A 17,119-nucleotide genomic window follows, 5' to 3' on the forward strand; every position below is an offset into this window, starting at 1 on the left:
GAGAAGGCCACGGGACCAGAGGCAGAAATTGGGGTGGTAGGGCCAAGAGCCAAGGAATGGTAGAGCCTCTAGAAGTGGGAAGAGGTGAGGGAGGATCCTCCCCCAGGGCCTTCAGAGGGGGCACGGCCCTGCTGACCCCTTGAACTCACTTCTGTCAGAGAAGAGGTTTCTGTTGTTTGAAGCCACCCAGTTTGTGGTCATTTGTCATGGGAGCCATCGGATCTCAGCCCGCTGCCCTGGCTGGTCCTCAGCCAGAAAAGGAAATAGCACCATGGTGCCAAACCCGCCTCTTCACCGTGTTGTGTTGAGACCTCTGGGCTCAGAGTCCACATGGAACACGGACACAGCCACGTGCCTGCCTGGTTCGGTGAAGGGTAAATGGTCCACTTGGCAGAACACTTGATTTGGCAAATGCCGGATCCGCCCTCTTGTTCACGCACGTCTGACCTCACTGACGTGCTCCATTTCATCTGGGACTGTGGTGCCAGGCTTTGGCCTAGAGCACCTGCCGTGGCCCCTAACTGGTGCTTCGAGGCAGCTTCACTGAGGCTGAGTTCTGGAGCTGGGAGGGCATCAGATCAATCTACCGATGCCCTCTGTAAGCTCCCATGTCACACAAACCCCGTAGCTCACAAGATCCCAAACGATCGTCCATCACCTCCTTAACACCTCCCTCTCCCCACTGCCTCTCGTTCTGCCCCTTGCTTACTCTGCTCTGGCCCCATCTTGTACCCTCCAGGCCCCCTGCCTTTCTTCCAGCCCTCGAGGCACAGCCTAGCCTCCCCCTCTTTGTGCTGGCTCACCTGACCTCCTTCTGGGCCCAGCTCAGTGTCACCTCTCACCTCCTGCTCCCTTAAACCTTTCTCCTTGAGGGGCGACTGCTCTGCGAGGGCAGGCCTTTGTGTAGATTTGGGCCGCCACGTAGCCCAGGGCCTAGAACGGTGCCTGGCACATGGCAGACATGCTCACGGAATATTTGTAAAAGGCACAGATGATCAAAACAAAGGAGACAAGACATGCAGGGTACATAGCATTGAAGAGAAAAACCACACTCTGTGCCTGATTATTCCACAGTTTTTAAAATGTTTGCACGATATAGGGCGCCTGGGTGGCTCAGTTGGTTAAGCGACTGCCTTCAGCTCAGGTCATGATCCTGGAGTCCCGGGATCGCGTCCCACATCGGGCTCCCTGCTCAGGAGGGAGTCTGCTTCTCCCTCTGACCCTCTTTCCTCTCGTGCTCTCTATCTCTCATTCTCTCTCTCTAATAAATAAATAAAATCTTTAAAAAAAATGTTTGCACAATATATACATACATATATAGCAGAAACAGGCTGGCTATACGTAGGGCCAGACTGTACAATCCCAATTAATTTCTTGCTGATGATCTCAGAGATCATCAGAGAGGAAAAGGAACTGAAATGTACTCAGCAGGGCAGAGCCCAGATAGGCTTTCAGTGAATTTGCACAGCAGCAAGGTGGCTGCGTCAGGCCTTCAGCTTGGGGTGGAGGGGATCGGCCGGAGGCCAGGGGCTAACGCTTTGGGGTGGGTAGGTCCCCTACCCCCTTATCCCGTGAAAGGACGGTCTGGGGTCCTGTGGATGGACAGATTACAGCACACCCAGAGGATGCGGCGTTACTCAGCAAGATAAAGAAATGAGCTCTGGGGCCAATAAGGAACCTGAAATGTATGTTACTAAGTGAAAGGAGCTGGTCTTAAAAGGCTATGGCCAGGATGAATCCAGCTCTATGGCACTGGGGAAAAGGCAAAACTATGGAGTCAGTAAAAGGCTGTGTGGCTGCCGGGGCTGTGGGGAGGGATGAATAGGAGGTGCCCAGGACTTGAGGACAGTGGAATTACTCTGTAGGACAGTGTCATGGTACATACGTGACATTGTGCCTTTGTCCAGACCCACGGAATATACAACACCAAGAGTGAACCCCAGTGTAAATCATGGACTTCAGTTAATAATCACGTGTTGATAGTGGCTCATCTATTGTAACAAATGTACCACGCTAATGCAAGATGTTAATAATGGGGAAAGCACGGGGAGGGGGAGTGGGGGGTATATAGGAACTCTCTGTACTCTGCTCAATATCTCTATAAATCTAACCTGCTCTAAAAAATATACTAACTTCTATTATTATATTTAACAAAACTTAATTAGAATTACTTATTATAATATCTAATTAGAGAAAAAACTGAACAGAGCCCTGAACTCCAAACCCATAGGCACAGACCCTGGGCCCCTGCATCGTCCCAGCCCTCACCAGGTGATGACGATCAGACCATGTTCTGAGACATGGATGCATCTGGTCCCAAGACCCCCAGAGTGAGGGATGCTGTGTGGTCATTGCCACTGCCCCTGCATCCAGAAGGCTCAGCCACAATGATGCATCATCGATGGCTTCTGTGGAGTTTGGTCAATGGGGACCCCGGATGGAGGGTGGAGGGCACTTACGCCCCCACTGCCTTTATGGTGATGCCAGGAGGCTCCCTCCCTCGGCGTCACTGTCCCCTACGCCCTAGGTCTGCACCCTGCCTTGCCGGCTCCCTTCCATACCACGGGCTGCATCGCTGACAACACCTGGTCATGAATTGGTCAGTTTGGACACGCCATCCTCTTCTTTCTGGGAACTGGGGTACAGACTGCTACCTCACAGATATCAATAGTGTATTAATCAGGACTTCCCCCCACCCCTACATTCTGATGCTTTCCTATCGGGTGGACCTGGCTGACCTTGGAAGGACTGCCCCTCCCAGGGCTAGCTAATTGTTGAGGGCAAAGGACTTGCCTGTGAGTGTGCCTTACGTACGCAAACCAACCATTCCGGAGCACGTATCCCCACGTCTGTTCTCAGGCTCTCGCACTCTGGGCCACTAGCTCCTGCCTGATCGCCCCAGGCCCAGGGTAACCCCTACTTCCCAGATCCCCGGAATTATTCAGCCGAGCCAATCCTAAGCCTGCAGACCCCTGGCTCACCCAGTCCTTCCCATGAAAACCACAGCAGAGACTCTGCCCACGTTTCCCCTAATCCAGCTGTCTCCCCAACAGCCCTGGTGCTTCCCAGTGTGGCCCTGCGTGGCTTGCTGAGCAGCCCCCCCCAACAATTTTTAGGAAACTGAAAGTAAGTATAACCAACAATCTTCTCGAGGGCAGTGGTCTCACCAGACCTGAACAAGAATAAAACCCATGCGTTAAGGCAGAGGGCCCCTCCCACCGACGGCCCAGCTCACCTCCAGCACAGGGCCGGCACCCAGGATGGTCCTCTCGACACCACTGGCATAGCCCTTCTGGCTCAGTGCGGTGAGGCAGTGGATCAGGAAGTTGGTGCTCTGTGTCTTGCCCGAGCCGCTCTCACCCGAGATCACGATGCACTGATTGACCCGCTTCCGGAGCATGGCGTAGTAGGCCACGTCGGCCAGCGCGAACACGTGCGGCTCCAGCTTGCCCAGCTGCTGGTTCTCATACATCTTCACGTACTTGGGGTTGTAGATGGGGAGGAACTTGAAGGGATTGACAGCCACCAGGATGCTCCCTGCGTACGTGTAGATCTTCTGCTGCAGGAAGCGGTGCTTGAGGTTCTTCAGGAGGTTCTCCTCGGTCAGCTCGGGGAGGTTGCACAGATCGTCAAAGTCTGCCTGCTGCCGGGGCAGGAGGCCGCGCTCCACCAGGCGCCGGGTGGCCGTGGCCTGGGACACCAGCTGCATGTGCACGTACTTGATGGTGCCGTCCGCATTGCGCTCCTGCAGCAGGAAGTAATAGCCGTCCTCCTGCGGGTGCTCGTCTTGGGCCCGCCGGGGCCACAGCAGCACGCGGTGCACGGGTGAGTCGTTGGCATCCAGCACCCACTCCTCCCCACCTGTCTCCTTCACCTCCACCAGCACGTAGCACTTGGTGCCATCCAGCTGCAGGCTGGCGATGGCATCCTGGATGACATCGGAAGTGGTGCTGTCCTTGGTGGCGGTCACGCGGCACGAGGCCCGGCTCTCGCTGGTGGCCAGCTGCGGGTAGATATGCAGGTGGTAGGCTGCCTGCCCCCCGCGGCCGGAGCTGCCTGCCTCGTTCACACTCATCCTGCCGGCGGCCTGGCCTCAGCATGCCTCCCGGGCTCGGGGCGCGCGTCCTGGAGCTGGAAGGGAGGTGGCGGCAAGGTCAGAGTGGTGGGGGGTGGGTGAGTGGGGATGGCACTGGCACCCACCCCTCGGCCAGAAGGAAATCCCCTGCCCCTAACAGAGCTCTCTCCAAAAGCAAGAAGGGCAGAGGAGTCTCCATCTGTCCTTAAGTGTGCCCCAACGTAAGGTTTGTGACTCTTGCAGAGTGACACCATCAGACCTCCTGCCCCCCAAGACCAGACTCGTCCCCTGGAGTTTGCTCCATCCCAACCCCTGTTCTTGCCACCCCCCCCCACCCCACCCAGGGTCAGCCTCTTAAGACTTTCAAGTCCAATGGCCATGACCATCTCTTGGTCAAGGCCTTCCCAACCCACATCCTTCCTGGCCTCCTCTCTCTGACAAAACCTCACCCAGCAGCTCCCCAAGCTCCCCCGTGGGCCTTGGTTATGTCCCCAAAACACACGAGGGGCAGAGGAGGCATGTTGGGTTGAGCAAGACTAAACCTGCCCTGAAAATCAGGGATTCTGAAACTCCATGGGGGAGGACTTTATCAGGGAGAGCCCCACTCGTTTGAGAGGACTGCTCAGAGGTGCCTTTGCTTCTGGAACCCGCGACCTCATTCTAATCATGACAAGACCATCAGACAGACTCACATCAAGGGCATCCTGCTGGACACCTGGCCAGTCTTCCCCAAGACTGCCAAGGTCTTAAGCAGCACAGGAAGACTGACAGGAGGAGACTGGGAGGCGTGACAATTAAATCCAATGGGGTTCCCTGGATGGGGTCCTCAACCAGAGAGAGAACATGAATGGAAGGACTGGTGACATCCGCATAACATCAGGAGGCTGGTTAAGAGCCGCGTACTGATGTCCATCCCTTAGTCGTACAAATATGCCCTGATAAGGTAAGGTGTGTATAAGATCTAAGATTTGGGGAAGCTAGGGGAGGGTTACAGGGGGCTCTGTGCTGTCTTTGCAACTTTCTGTGGATCTAAAATGACTCCGACATAAAAAGTTTATTTAAAAAAAAATGCATTTGCTTTTTTTTTCTTTTAAAGATTTTATTTATTTGACAGAGAGACAGACAGTGAGAGAGGGGACACAAGCAGGGGGAGTGGGAGAGGGAGAAGCAGGCTTCCCGCCGAGCAGGGAGCCCGATGCGGGGCTCGATCCCAGGACCCCGGGATCATGACCGGAGCCGAAGGCAGACGGCCCAACGACTGAGCCACCCAGGCGCCCCATGCTTCTTTTTTTTTTTTTAAGATTTTATTTATTTATTATTTCAGAGAGTGAGAATGAGAGCAAGAGAGAGCACGAGACGGGGGAGGGTCAGAGGGAGAAGCAGACTCCCCGCTGAGCAGGGAGTCCGATGGGACTCGATCCTGGGACTCTAGGATCATGACCTGAGCCGAAGGCAGTCGCTTAACCAACTGAGCCACCCAGGTGCCCAATGCATTTGCTTTTTAAGACATTGGAGGAAAAAGAGAAAATGCTGCTAATGCTGCCAACAGTTCATTTTGCATCTTGGAGTCAGAGACACAAATGCAGCGTGGGTCCTATGTGGGCCACCTAAGCGCAGCTGAGGATACAAAGATGAACCAGACCTTGGTTCAAAGTCCAGCAGAAGCAGCTGGTATGCAAACAAATACGAGAGTGTGTCAACCACACACAAACGAGAAGTTATTACCCTTGAGAGCCAGAGAAGGCTTTAGGAGAGTGGCAACATCTAAGAGGGGTTCTGAAGAACGAAGAGGAGTTCGTTCAACAGGAAGGCGGAAAGGAGGGAGGAAGGTAGGGAAGGCCCACCCATTGTTTTTGTAAATAAAGTTTTATTGGAATGTAGCCCATTTGTTTACATATCATCTCTGGTTGCTTTTGGTATAACAGCACAACTGACTAGTCGTGACAGAATTGTAACCTTAAGGCCTGGAAAGCCAAACGTACTTATTTTCCAGTCCTTTACAGAAAAAGTTCGCTGAAAGAAAAAAAGTTTGCTGACCTGTACCCTAAACAGAAGCATGACTCAGCAGCAGGAGTGTGAGGGGCCACTAGAGGCTGAGATGCTTCGGATTCTGGGAAACCAAGTCCTGCCGCAGTGTTAGGAGGGCGGGGGAGCACAAGGCTGAACAAAACTACCCATAATGAAGCTGTTGTAAGAGTTCCCGTGGGCGGGTGTGTAGGAAGGTCGGGGGAGGTGGGAATATTTATTTTTTTAAACTTTCTCCTAAATTAAGTAATTTTGGTGTGTTTTCTTCCGGTTTAACAGATGTTATATACATGTTAATGAAACTTGGATTGTTCTTTATGTGATATGTTGGTACAAGTCAATGTTTCTCCGTGTCATAAAATACACACTGAAACATGATTTTTAATGCCTTCCTGGCATGTCACTGTACACACAAATCGTGAGCCATGTGATCCTTTCTGCTACCAGTGGGCAGCTAGTTTCTGAGTTCTTGGACACACATCTTGATGCACACCTCTGAGCATTTCCCTGGGACTGATTCATTTAGGCGGGATTAGCAATCAACAGATAAAACGTTGCTAAATGTCTTCAAACAGCCACAGGATATGGCAGACACGCTTTATTTAGATTACATGGCTCATCTACTTTGAATATAACTTAGGCAATTTCTTTAAAAGTTGGTTATACAACTAGCATGTGACCCAGCAGTTCCCTTCCTAGGAGTTACTCAAGAAAAATGAAGATGTCCCTACAGGGATAGTACATGAATGTTCTTTGTGGCACTGTTTCTAAGACCTCCACACTGGAAACAACTCAAATGTGTATTGACCAGCGAATGGATGAACAAACCGGCCACACGATGGAACACTACTCAGCCAGGAGAAGGGACCAACCTCTGCTCCTCGCAACAGCATGAAACTGCATGGAACAATCTCAGAATCTGTGTGCTGAGTGAAAGAAAGAGGACAAACAAAAACAAAAACAAAACGTACAGACCCAACAATTCCGCTCCTAGGTATAGACCTCAAAGAACTGAAAAATAGGTGTTCAAAGAAATCCTTGTACATGCGTGTTCACAGCAGCACAATTCACAACAGCCAAAAGGTGGAAACAACCCAAGTGTCTATCAGCTGATGAGTGAATGTAGACTGTGGTCCCTACATGCAATGGAGTATTACTCAGCCATAAAAAGGAACGAAGCCCTGATATACACTACAATATGGATGGACCTTGAAAACATCGCGTTGAGCGAAAGCAGCCAGACACAAAAGGCCACACAGTGTAGGATCCCATTTGAATGAAACGTCCAGAACAGGCAAATCCATAGAGACAGAAAGCAGATTGGTGGCTGCCAGGGGCTGGGGGAGGGAGATGGAGGGAGTAGGAAGTGACTGCTAATGGAGACAGGGGTTCCTTGTAGGGGATAAAATTGTTCTGCAGCTAGATAGAGATGGAGGCTGCACAACACCAACACTTTAAAATGGTGGATTCTATGCTGTGTGACTTTCACCTCACTAAAGTTTTTTTTCAAGTTGATTTATTTTTAAGTAATCTCTACGTCCAACATGGGATTCCAACCCATGATCCCGAGATCAAGAGTCATATGTTTTTTTGAATGAGCCAGCCAGGCGGCCTCAACCTCAATAAAGTTTTAAAAAGAGTATACACTGTTCTGTATGATTCCATGTGTGTAGAATTCTAGAAAATGCAGAGTATAGAGAAAGAAAGTAGATCAGTGGCTGCTTGAGGGAGGGGCAGGCTGGGATGACAAAGGAGCCCAGGGAGACTTGTCAGGTGATGACTGTCTTTACGGCATTGGTTGTGGTGGTGGGTTCACGAGTGTTCACATGTGTCACGACTCACTAAATCACACACTTTAAAGAAGTGCAGTTTAAGTGTATCAATTACAGTTAATAAAGCTCTTTTTAAAAATTAGGTGGATAGGGGCGCCTGGGTGGTTCAGTCGGTTAAGCGTCTGCCTTCGGCTCAGGTCATGATCCCAGGGTCCTGGGATGGAGCCCCGCATCGGGCTCCCTGCTCCGCGGGAAGTCTGCTTCTCCCTCTCCCTGCCGCTCCCCCTGCTTGTACTATCTCTTTCTCTGACAAATAAAAAATTAAAATCTTTAAAAAAATAAAAAATAAAAGTTACGTGGATTATGAAAGAACCCAGTCCCCCAGGTGAGCCTCTTTTAAAACTTCTTGCTCTCTTTTCAAAATGTCCAACCGCTGAGCCCCGTCAATGAGTTCCTTGGATGCCGCAGCAGAGCGAGCTGGGAACCCCAGGTGTTCAGAGTCCGCCTGGCTGTCCCCTGACGTAACTAGAACTGATCACGGAACCCTCGCGGGCAGCACCGCACAGCTGGGGAAGGTGGACAGTTTGTGCTGCTTCCAAGCCAGGTGAGAAACGCAAGGGGCCCGAACTGTAGATATGCACCTTCACCATGGCCACTCGGAAGGCACGCACATGCTCATGAACACATGACACGTGCAGACATGGACACACGTGGACGTGTACGCCCTTCTACATGAATACACCCACACTCGTGCGCACACACACCAAAGCACAGACACAAACAGGGATGCACGTGCATGCATGCACACACCGGGACATGCGTGCATGCACAGCACTTTAATGTGAAAACGCGCACGCGCGCACACACACGTGCACAGAGCCAGGGCTTCAGGCAGAACTGGCCCCTTCTGTGACTTGCACTTGTGGAGACATGGCTGATGTGCACCACAACTTCTGGAGGCGAGATCCGGCTCACAGACTCAGGGTTCTGGGCTGTCTCATGTCCAAGAGCAGGAATGCAGGTGGTGGAAGGGTCGCACAGATATGCCTGCTTTCTCCTCCCAGCAGACACTGACTGACCTGAGTGAGAAGCCATCAGAGCCCACCAATGTGATCTTGTTCCTGCTCCAGAGACCTCCCTCACTTGCCCTGGCGGGGGCCTGGTCAAACTCAACATGGCCAGCTAGATTCTGTGCCACCCTGTCCTCCAGGGTCAGTCAATCATCAGATCCCCTCGGAGCCCCACAGGGGATGTCTGCAGCTCTGGGCCCCTTGGCGTTGGGAGCAGAAGACAACCCCGTGCTCAGAGACTGGGGGCGATGCGGGCAGTCACAGGACCAGCTGATGCATGCCCCACCCCCTGGCCAGGAGGAAGGAGATAAGACTTGCTCAGGGTGGCTGCTGACTACCAAGGCTGTGAGGAGGGGGATAGGCAAAGAGTAGGGGTGGGCGAGACAGAGAGCATCTGGGGTCCCCTATAGGAGCCCTTCTCCCCAGGGAGCCCACGCTCTCCTTCCCCCCCCCCCCCCCCGCTTTCTGAACAGTTCACCTGAAGGACGGACGATCCTCCCCTTGAAACAGTTCACATGCCTTAAAACCAAAGATGCTAATAAACCCTTTTCCCACCCAGGGTAAAGCCTGGTTTCCTCCTCCCTTCCACATGACTTGGAGCCAGCCCTTCCCACTCCCACCTGTTCCTCAATCCAACATCCCCCCCCCGCTAAAAACCACTGCGCCTCTCCCCAAAGATGCCACCATGCTCCTACCAGTCACATCTGCCGGCTACCAGCCTCTCCTGGTTCTGCTCACTTGCTCTGCAGCCCTGGGGATGCACCTGGATCTGCTCCGGTGCAGGGACTCCCCACCCCCGACTCTGCCCCCTGATACCTATCCACTCTGCTGCATGTCCCCAGGGGCCACGCTCCATCTCCAGCCCACCACAGGCCACCTCTCCCAGCCCCAAACACCCAGAAGGCTTGTTCCCTTCTCCCCCTCCCACATCCTCCCTGCCCACATCCTGACTGCTGTCACCGTGTCCCCAGAGCTGCCCTCTCTTCTCACCAATCAGGAGGGCCCCTAGGTAGAACCTCCTGCCTCCATTCTCTGGGCTGCTGCAGGGGAACCCCAGGGAACACTGGTCTAGATGTGCGTGTCCCGGCACAGAGCCCCTCCAAGGCACCCCATGGCCAGCCCTCAGAGCCCCTGGCCATCGGGCCCGATTCAGCATGGCTGCCTCTTGGTCTCTACACTGACTCACTGGAAACGCTCCAGGTCCTCCCTACCCAACCAGGCCCAGGCTCAAAGACCAGACCTTGTAGGCTTCTCCAGGCCCATCAGGGAGTCCTGGGATCGAGTCCCACATCAGGCTCCCAGCTCAGCAGGGAGCCTATTTCTCCCTCTGACCCTCTCCCCTCTCATGCTGTTTCTCTCTCTCGCTCTCTAATAAATAAATAAATTAATTAAAAAAAAAGTTGTTCGTGTACTTTGCTCATTTTTTCCTGCCTATTGTTTTGGAACAGCTCTTTGTATAGGAAGGGTATTAATGGTTTGTCAGGGTCAAGGGCGATTTGCTTTTACTTACAGTATTTCTGGATACAAATACTGGATTTTCCAGGCAGTCAGATCTGTGGGTGATTTCTTTCATGTCTACTGCCCATTCCTCTCCCAAGTCTGATTAACACAGAACTAATATTTTTGGTTGACAACCCTCTCCTTCCCCGGATTTATTCTTTACATGTACACTCTTATCCGTCTGGAAATTATTTTGGTGGTGGAGGAGTTTCCTAGGGCCGCTGTAATAAAGTACTACAAACTAGGTGACTTAAAACAACAGAAATTTCTTGTCTCACATTTCTGGATGAGTCCAAAATCAAGGTGCTGGCAGGCAGGGCTGGCTCCTTCTGGAGGCTCTGAGGGAGAATCTGTCCCATGCTTCCCCCAGCTTCTGGCAGCCGCTGGCAACCCTCGGTGCTCCTTGGCTTATAAATGCATCCCTCTGACCTCTTCATCCATCGTCACATGGTGTCTTTTGTTTCTATGTCTTTTTTTTTTTAAGAATTTATTTATTTATTTAAAAGAGAGAAAGTGAGAGAGCACACAAGCAGGGGGAGGGGTCGAGGGTGAGGGAAAAGCAGACTCCCCACTGAACAGGGAGCCCGATGCGGGACTCGATCCCAGGACCCTCAATCCCAGGACCCTGGGATCATGACCTGAGCCCAGGGAAGACGCTTAACCGACTGAGCCACCCAGGTGCCCCTGTGTCTTCTCTTCTTATAGAGACACCAGTTACTGGATTCAGGATGAGTTCATCTTGAGACCTGTCACTTATCATATCCGCAAAGACCTTTTTTCCCATCAAGGTCACAATCTGAGGTTCCAGGTGGACATGAATTTGGGGGAGACATGAGTCAACCCAGTATGGTGTGGGAGGTGAAATGGGGATCCAGGTGATCTCTTTCATTAAAGAATCCTCTCCCCTGGGCGCCTGGGTGGCTCAGTTGGTTAAGCGACTGCCTTCGGCTCAGGTCATGATCCTGGAGTCCCGGGATCGAGTCCCACATCAGGCTCCCTGCTCAGCGGGGAGTCTGCTTCTCCCTCCGACCCTCCCCCCTCTCGTGCTCTCGCTCTCTCTCATTCTCTCTCTCTCAAATAAATAAATAAAATCTTAAAAAAAAAAAAAAAGGAATCCTCTCCCCTGATCGGGGAGTCTCCTCAGTTTGTTAAATACAGTATATGAAGTTATCTTACACAAGTGGGTCTGTTTCTGGGTTGTTGATGCCTGTGTGGTGCCATGCTGTTTTGATTATCACAGCTTCAGGGGACATTCTTAAAGAATGACCTCTCTCTTGGAGGGGCTAGGCTGTTTTCTCTGGCTTCCGAGCACCGCCTTCCTCACTGAGTCTTAACAGAGCCCAAGACCTGGAAGTTAGTCACGCTGTGGCTTCAAGGTCCTGGTCACAAGTGGATGTGAAACCTGTGTCCCAAGAATCCCCAGACTGTGCCCAGAATGAAAGGAAGTAGGTCTGGGGCTGAGGAACTGGGGGCAGCAGGTCCCTGGATGGGGGTGGGCGGGGACAGCTCAGCCGAGTGGCGACTGCAGGCTGCAGCTGTGCTGAGGGCAGAAGGTCCTCATCCTTACTCTGAACCATAATGCCGTTCCACACTCCAACTGACGCTCACCGAAGCACTCCTAGTGTATGAAGGGGATGCAAAACCCATCTCCAGACCGACGGGACCTGTCTACCCGGACCTGCATGGGTGAACTGTGTCCTCGTTGCCAAATGGAGACCAAGCTGGCAGACTATAAAGCTGCCCAGGGAAAGAGCCAAGAGGCGGAAACAAAACGCCCCATCCGAGGATGAGTGGCTAAATCAAATGGGGTCTATCCATACAGTGGAATATTACTCAGCCATAAAAAGGAACGAAGCCCTGACACGAGCTTGGCCGTGGGTGGACCTTGAGAACACCGTGCTGAGTGAGAGAAGCCAAACGCAGAAGGCCGCATAGTGTAAGACTCCATTTATGTAAAACATCCAGAACAGGCAAATGCATAGAGGTAGAAAGCAGATTAGTAGTTGCCGGGGGCTGGGGGGTGGGGGGGGGGGAGTGCCTGCTCACGGGATGACGGCGTTTCCCCTTGGGGAGAGGGAGCCGTTCCACAACTAGATCAAGGCGGGGGTTGCACAACACGGGTGAGTCCACTCGATGTTACTAACGCTAATTCTTCGGTTTGGTGCGTTTTACCACAGTCAGAGAAATTCCTGCTGAAAAACCTAAACCCTGGGAAAGTAAAAGGCTTCTGCAAACATCACACTTGTATACTTTTGGCCCTTTGAAAATTCAGGGCCTTTGTCTTATTTGTTCTTGGAGAAGGGAGGGGCAGGCAAAGCCAGTGGGGGTTGGGGGGAGGGAACGACACAACCAAAAATCAGGCCCTGGGGGTGAGGGGGCAAACGTGAATGAGCCGTTCTCGAGGCCTGGCTGGGCTGGTGCTCAAAAATGCAAGGTTCTGCCTATCGGCCTGGCGAATAATTCGGAATTCACTGGAAAATAAGGCGGACGGGGGCCTCCAGAAAGTGTAGTGTAGCTGCTTCATTTATATAAGGCCATAATTTGAAGCCACATGTTTATCAGATGAAATCATTCTCAAGCTAAAAGGAGGCCAGCATTATAGCAGAATCATGTAGGAAGCACCACTTAAAATTCTGCGTGTTTCTACTTTCCAATGCATACTCCCTTCAGCCAGGGGAGACTTTTTAAGAAGAAACGATCACGTGAAACGATCGTAACGCTGAGGAACAGCCACAAACTCAGCCTATTTCTCATGTGTGGCAGCTCAGAGCTGGAGGGCAATGAAGATCTACATTGGAGTGATGTGGCCACAAGCCGAGGAACGCCTGGAGCCCCCAGAAGCTGGAAGAGGCAAGGAAGGACCCCCCCCAACCTCTGGATCCTTTGGAGGGAGCAGGTCCCCACTGACGCCTCAATTCTGGACTTCTGGTCTCCAGAACTTCGAGAGAATCACTTGTTTAAGAATCTATTGTTTAAGCCACTGGGTTTGTGGTGCCCGTTTATGGCAGCCCCAGGTCACGAATCCAAGTGCCCAGAGCAGAAGATACCAGATGCTCTGAGCAAGGCCCTCATCAAGAAGGACCACTGCCTTTCTTCTGCTTTATTTGTGTATCCCCGAGAAGCCCATCCCAAACACCCTTGCATGACTGTCCCTTTCCTCCCTAAATCCTCCCCTCCAAACCTTCCCGTCTGGCCCAACTGGTCTGGGCCCTGGAGATAGCCCCTCCCTCAGGCATGCACAGGGCGGGGGTGGGGGTGGGTGGGGGGGTAGGGGGGGCACGTTCCATTCAGTCAGCTGCCCTCCAAGGCAGAGAGGCTGATCTTTCTCCCTGGGGTCTTTGACTACCTCCCTGGCCCCCTCTGAAACAGAACAGGCTGTCTTCTTTCAATGTCTCTCTGGTCAACAAAATGTTTCTGTAGCGCCCGCCCCGCTTGGCCTGGGGATTGTGGATATGTGGAAGTTAAGGAGGCCAAAGGGGCCTGGCCTTTAGGGAACTTGACGACAAACCAACTCATGAGCAGAGGGGGTATTTCCAATGGAGAGAGCACTGGGGTAAAGGAAAAATCTGGGGTAGTATTCGACCAGTGGTTACCACAGGAGGGCAAGTCTGTGCTGCCCCAGGGGACACCTGCCTCCGGCTAGAGGCTGGAGACGTTTTGGTCGTCACTGCTGGGGGAGTGGGGAGGCACCACTGGAGGAAGGAGGCCAGGGATGCTGCTCTACACCCTACAGCGTACAGGATGGCCGCCACCAAGGAAAATGCCCCGGCCCCCGGATGTCAGCAGCGCCGCCATGGAGACAGAAACTGACCAGGGCAGGGTGGGCGTTCTGGACGAACCAGGAGGCAGGGAAGTGCTCAGAGAGGACAGTTGCTGAGGCCGGTGCAGCGAGAAGGGGCAGACGGACTGAGCTCTTGGGGAGGGCGGCCGAGGCGAGGGCGGCGAGGGCGGCGAGCGCCAAGGGCAGGGGCAGCTGGAGCTGGCCTCAGAACAAGGGGACCAGTGTGGCCAGCAGGGCCGAGGCTGGAGGGGGAGGGGCCGAGGTCAAGAAGGTCAGATCCTGCTGGGCCTTGTGAACGTGGGACAGAGTTTCAATTTCCAGGCGACTCTGATGGGGAGCCTGGCTGGTTGGAGGCAGTGAGAACCAGGACAAGAGTGACATCTGGAAGGGGTCAACCAGGTTGTGTGAGGCAGGTGGACTATGGGGGGCTGTTGGTCCACGGCTCCAGCAGGGGTCTGGGACAGTGAGGGAGAAGATTGATGGTGGTCAGGCCAGTGGGGCACAGGATGGCTCTGGTTACAGGAGGAAGGCAGACTTGCAAGGCCTTGTGGGTCCACACTTCAGGTCCTTTCCCAGTGACCAGTGGGCTCCCTAAATGGAGACTCAGAAGTCTCCCAGGGAAGGGGGTCTAGTTGGGCGGAAGAGACCCCTTTGGGGACCCCTCTCCAAATCACACAATCCACCTGTTGTCATTTCCACCTGCCCAGGTGGAAAGCCACCGTGAGAACCTCCTGTGGGCAGCTACAGTGACAACACACAAAAGCTGTGCTTGAGACCTTGGCTCACGAAAAACAACGGAAAGGGGCCCACAGAGCCCCCACTTTGCTTTTAAAGGGATCCTCACGGACCTCAGGCAGGGCTCCAAGGCTTCTGTGCCAGCCTGGTCGCAAGGGACAGAGAGGGCCCACTCCTCGGCCGAAGTGCCCAGCATGGGTCAGCCACTCAGGTCCACGGGAACCCCCCCCAACCCGGAGGACAAGTCCCCAGGACACCTCGCCTGGGGAGCAAGTCCTGCCTCACTGGCTACCTCACGCCCGGAACCTGGAACAAAGCAACTGCTCACCTGGCCGCTCCTGAGCTCTCTGCAGATGAGCTGTTATCACCTCAAAATCCACGTCGCCTCCCACCGGGGGCCCCCCTTGGTTCTGGTTTCTTCCACAACATCCCCTTTGCCTCGCCCCGCCCAACGGCCCCCCGGTTTTAACTTCAAAATAGCATCTTGGTCTGATAAGACTCTTCCTTCCTTTTAGTACGACTTACTGAGGTAGAATCCACATAGCACACGGCTCACACGTTCGCAGGGCATGGGGTGGCAGCCTGCGCTGTGTTCAGAAATGCGGGCTGTCGCCACCACACCCACTTCAGAATATTCCCCTCTCAGAAAGAGACCCCGGACCCTTTCTTTACCACTCTGTCCCGCCCACAAGACCCTCAAGCCTCTCCTCACTTCCCGTTCCCGCGGAACAGCCTGTGTCACCGGCCCCACTCTGTCCCCCCAACACTTGTGGCCACAGTGTGGGGTCTTCGGGCCCCCAGAGTCGCCTTCTCTCCTTCACCTGTGACCCTGGGCCTCATGGCCTTGACCTGGGCCAGGTCCCCTCCTGGCCAGGAAGTCTACCCTCTGGCCTGGTTTCTGCCATAATGGTCTGGTTCCACTTTTGGACCCAGTGAGATCTCCCAGGCAGCCCACAGCCCAGGGTCCTGCTTTGCCAACACCTTTGGTGATGGCCACTGACTGGTTCCCCTCCCAGCTATCCATCATCACAGGGGCAGGGGGTAAAAGTGTCCCTGTGGGCCAGCCACAGGCTTGACACACGGTTCTCAGCCCACTCTTCTTGCCCTAGAGCTTAGCATTCTTTCATACCGGCTTGCTTTCTCTCCCAGGCCGACTGTGGCCCCAGGGGACATCTGGCAATGACAAGAGACAGTTTGATTGTTCCGACTAGGGGAAGGGGAGCTATACTGGGGTGGGGGTGGGAGAGCGGGTAGAAACCAGGGACGTTGCTCAGTATCCTATCCCAGAGAACAGTCCCCACCACAGAGAATGATCCGGCCCTAGATTTCAGCAGTGCTGAGATTGAGAAATACTGTGTTAATTATTTGGGGGGGGGGGAAGATTTAGGTCCCCAGCTCATGTACACATCAGAATAAAAGTCCTGATGAGTTAAATGGTACAACCCAGGGTGATCCCTCCCAGCATCCGTGAGTTACAACCTCTCTCCCTCCCTACTCGGTGCATTTACGTGTGTGCGGCATCTTAGGACCTCAATTAAGTAACAAAATTATAGAACACACAGTCTCTTAGGTCCCATGGAACCCCTAAGCCAGTCAATTTGGGGTGACTTTTCTCTAAGGGGACCCTTAATGATATCCCAAGACATTTTCGCCTTTTACGAGTTGGGGCGGTTGGACCGCTACTGGAATCTAGTGAGTGGAGACTGGGGATGCCCGTTCCACACACTGCAACACATAGGACAATCCCCACCACAGATGATGCCCCAGCCCCAGGCATCACCAATGCCCAGGCTAAGCAACTGTGATTTAAATAAACAAGGAAAGCAATGTTCACACACTTTGAGGGTGTCCCAGGGCCTCCCGGGCACAGGAGACATCAGCAAGATTCCAAGCCCAAGGTCGCCTGACTGCACGATATTTAGAATGAGGGCGTGAGAGAGTGGGTTGGCCTGGCGGCAGGACTGCCCCAGCTGCCGAGACCTAGAGACACCTTTCGGGCTCTTTTCTCTACCCGGCAGCCCACCCTCAGCTTCTCCATCTTCATCTCCGCTCCTTGCTAAGCCAGCTGCCAGACTCCTATGGGACCGCTGAGGGGAGACTGGCTCTTTGAGGGTCTGTGGGCTGGGCTTGGCTGTGGCACTTTCTTTGTATCTCGTGTCTC

At 53.4% G+C, this 17,119-nt stretch overlaps 1 protein-coding gene across 10 annotated transcripts in view; it reads right to left on the minus strand.

The window, feature by feature from the left end:
- MYO9B (myosin IXB) overlaps positions 1-17,119 on the minus strand; it is an 86,367-nt gene that overhangs the window by 63,673 nt on the left and 5,575 nt on the right. For 9 of the 10 annotated variants that reach the window (XM_088029110.1, XM_088029095.1, XM_028126841.2 and 6 more), the window contains exon 2: positions 3,236-4,131. In XM_088029110.1, coding sequence (XP_087885236.1) covers positions 3,236-4,075 — 840 coding nt within the window. In that variant the 5' untranslated portion in view covers positions 4,076-4,131. Of the gene's footprint in view, positions 1-3,235; positions 4,132-17,119 lie in introns of those variants that run through there. The other variant, XM_088029114.1, reaches the window with a different exon arrangement.

The sequence above is a fragment of the Eumetopias jubatus genome, unplaced genomic scaffold (assembly GCF_037043125.1).
Source record: "Eumetopias jubatus isolate StellerSeaLion01/CBP00866 unplaced genomic scaffold, mEumJub1_p1.0 scaffold_1, whole genome shotgun sequence".
Taxonomy (NCBI): domain Eukaryota; kingdom Metazoa; phylum Chordata; class Mammalia; order Carnivora; family Otariidae; genus Eumetopias; species Eumetopias jubatus.